At 46.4% G+C, this 1,041-nt stretch overlaps 1 protein-coding gene across 1 annotated transcript in view; it reads right to left on the bottom strand.

The window, feature by feature from the left end:
- LOC103800245 (hepatocyte nuclear factor 4-beta-like) overlaps positions 1 to 833 on the bottom strand; it is a 25,991-nt gene extending 25,158 nt beyond the window's left edge. Inside the window, exon 1 of the mRNA XM_009072615.1 lies at positions 677 to 833. Within this exon, the coding sequence (XP_009070863.1) occupies positions 677 to 791 (115 nt within the window). The 5' untranslated portion in view covers positions 792 to 833. The remainder of the gene's footprint in view (positions 1 to 676) is intronic.
- Positions 834 to 1,041: the final 208 nt, after the last annotated feature.

Below are 1,041 nucleotides of genomic sequence, written 5' to 3'. Positions count from 1 at the left end.
GTTCATTTCACAGAATAATATTCACTTTATGACAAAGTACTTTTGAGTGCTCAAATGTGCTTTACCCCTGCGGACAAAGCGGAAGTCTCTGCATAGAAACACTCCCATCACAGACCCAAGTCCTTTTGTGCCGTTAAAACTCTTAGAATGTCTTGGTAGACACAAAAAGGTATAACACAAGTAATGATTTGGATATTACTTCCAAATCTAAGTCCCTAGGAACACCTTAAACAGGACACATGGTCATAGACAAACATCATTTGAGACATTTTTTGTTCTGAGGATTAAATATCAACCTAAGTCATCTATGGGGATGAAATGCACATTTTAAGGAAGGAATATTGGTAATAACTACCTCCTCTCATAAGCCATACGCAGGGATAAACTTAGAGAGTGCCATGAAAACCTCTACCAACATTTGCAAGACCTTGTGGGCTCTTTAGGACATGAGGGTGAACCCACCAAGGGACAGAAAAGCTCAAAACGGGACCAGCAAGCTAAGGGGTCCCATTTCAGCCCAAACATAACCATGGATGCAACAGAGTTTGACAGATCAGCTGCTTAAATATTACCCTTCCACCCTTTGCCCCACACCTCCCACCTGCCTTACCCAGGTGTTCAGCTTCAGAACAAAGCCAGTGGAGGTTATGGAAGAGGAAAGGAACAAAAAGCTCACCGGTGTTATTGGGGAGCACCCGGAGGTTGTCGAATTCCAGCATGGTATAAGAGGAGTCCAAGGAGTCGACATAATCTGGCATATCCATGTCCATGATGGACTGACAAAGCTTCATTATTACTTGCCAACAGCAAGAGAAGCAGCAAAAAGCAGCTCTGCTGTCAATCACGGCCAAGGTTTCCTCTGCTAAGAGAGACACCCCAGCCCCTGCGATGACAAATCATTACCCAGCTCTGCCTGCAGTCCCCTCCCAGTGCCAGGGGAGAAGGGCCGAGGCCGTTCCCTCTGGTGCACAGTCCCCTCCCTTCCCGGGGTGCATCTGTGCTCTCCCTCCTGATAATGTCATCTAGATAAGGCCTAGACTC

The sequence above is a fragment of the Acanthisitta chloris genome, unplaced genomic scaffold (genome assembly GCF_000695815.1).
Source record: "Acanthisitta chloris isolate BGI_N310 unplaced genomic scaffold, ASM69581v1 scaffold6944, whole genome shotgun sequence".
NCBI lineage: Eukaryota > Metazoa > Chordata > Aves > Passeriformes > Acanthisittidae > Acanthisitta > Acanthisitta chloris.
The sequence above is the reverse complement of the archived record's forward strand: the minus strand, read 5'-3'. Positions and strand labels throughout refer to the sequence as shown.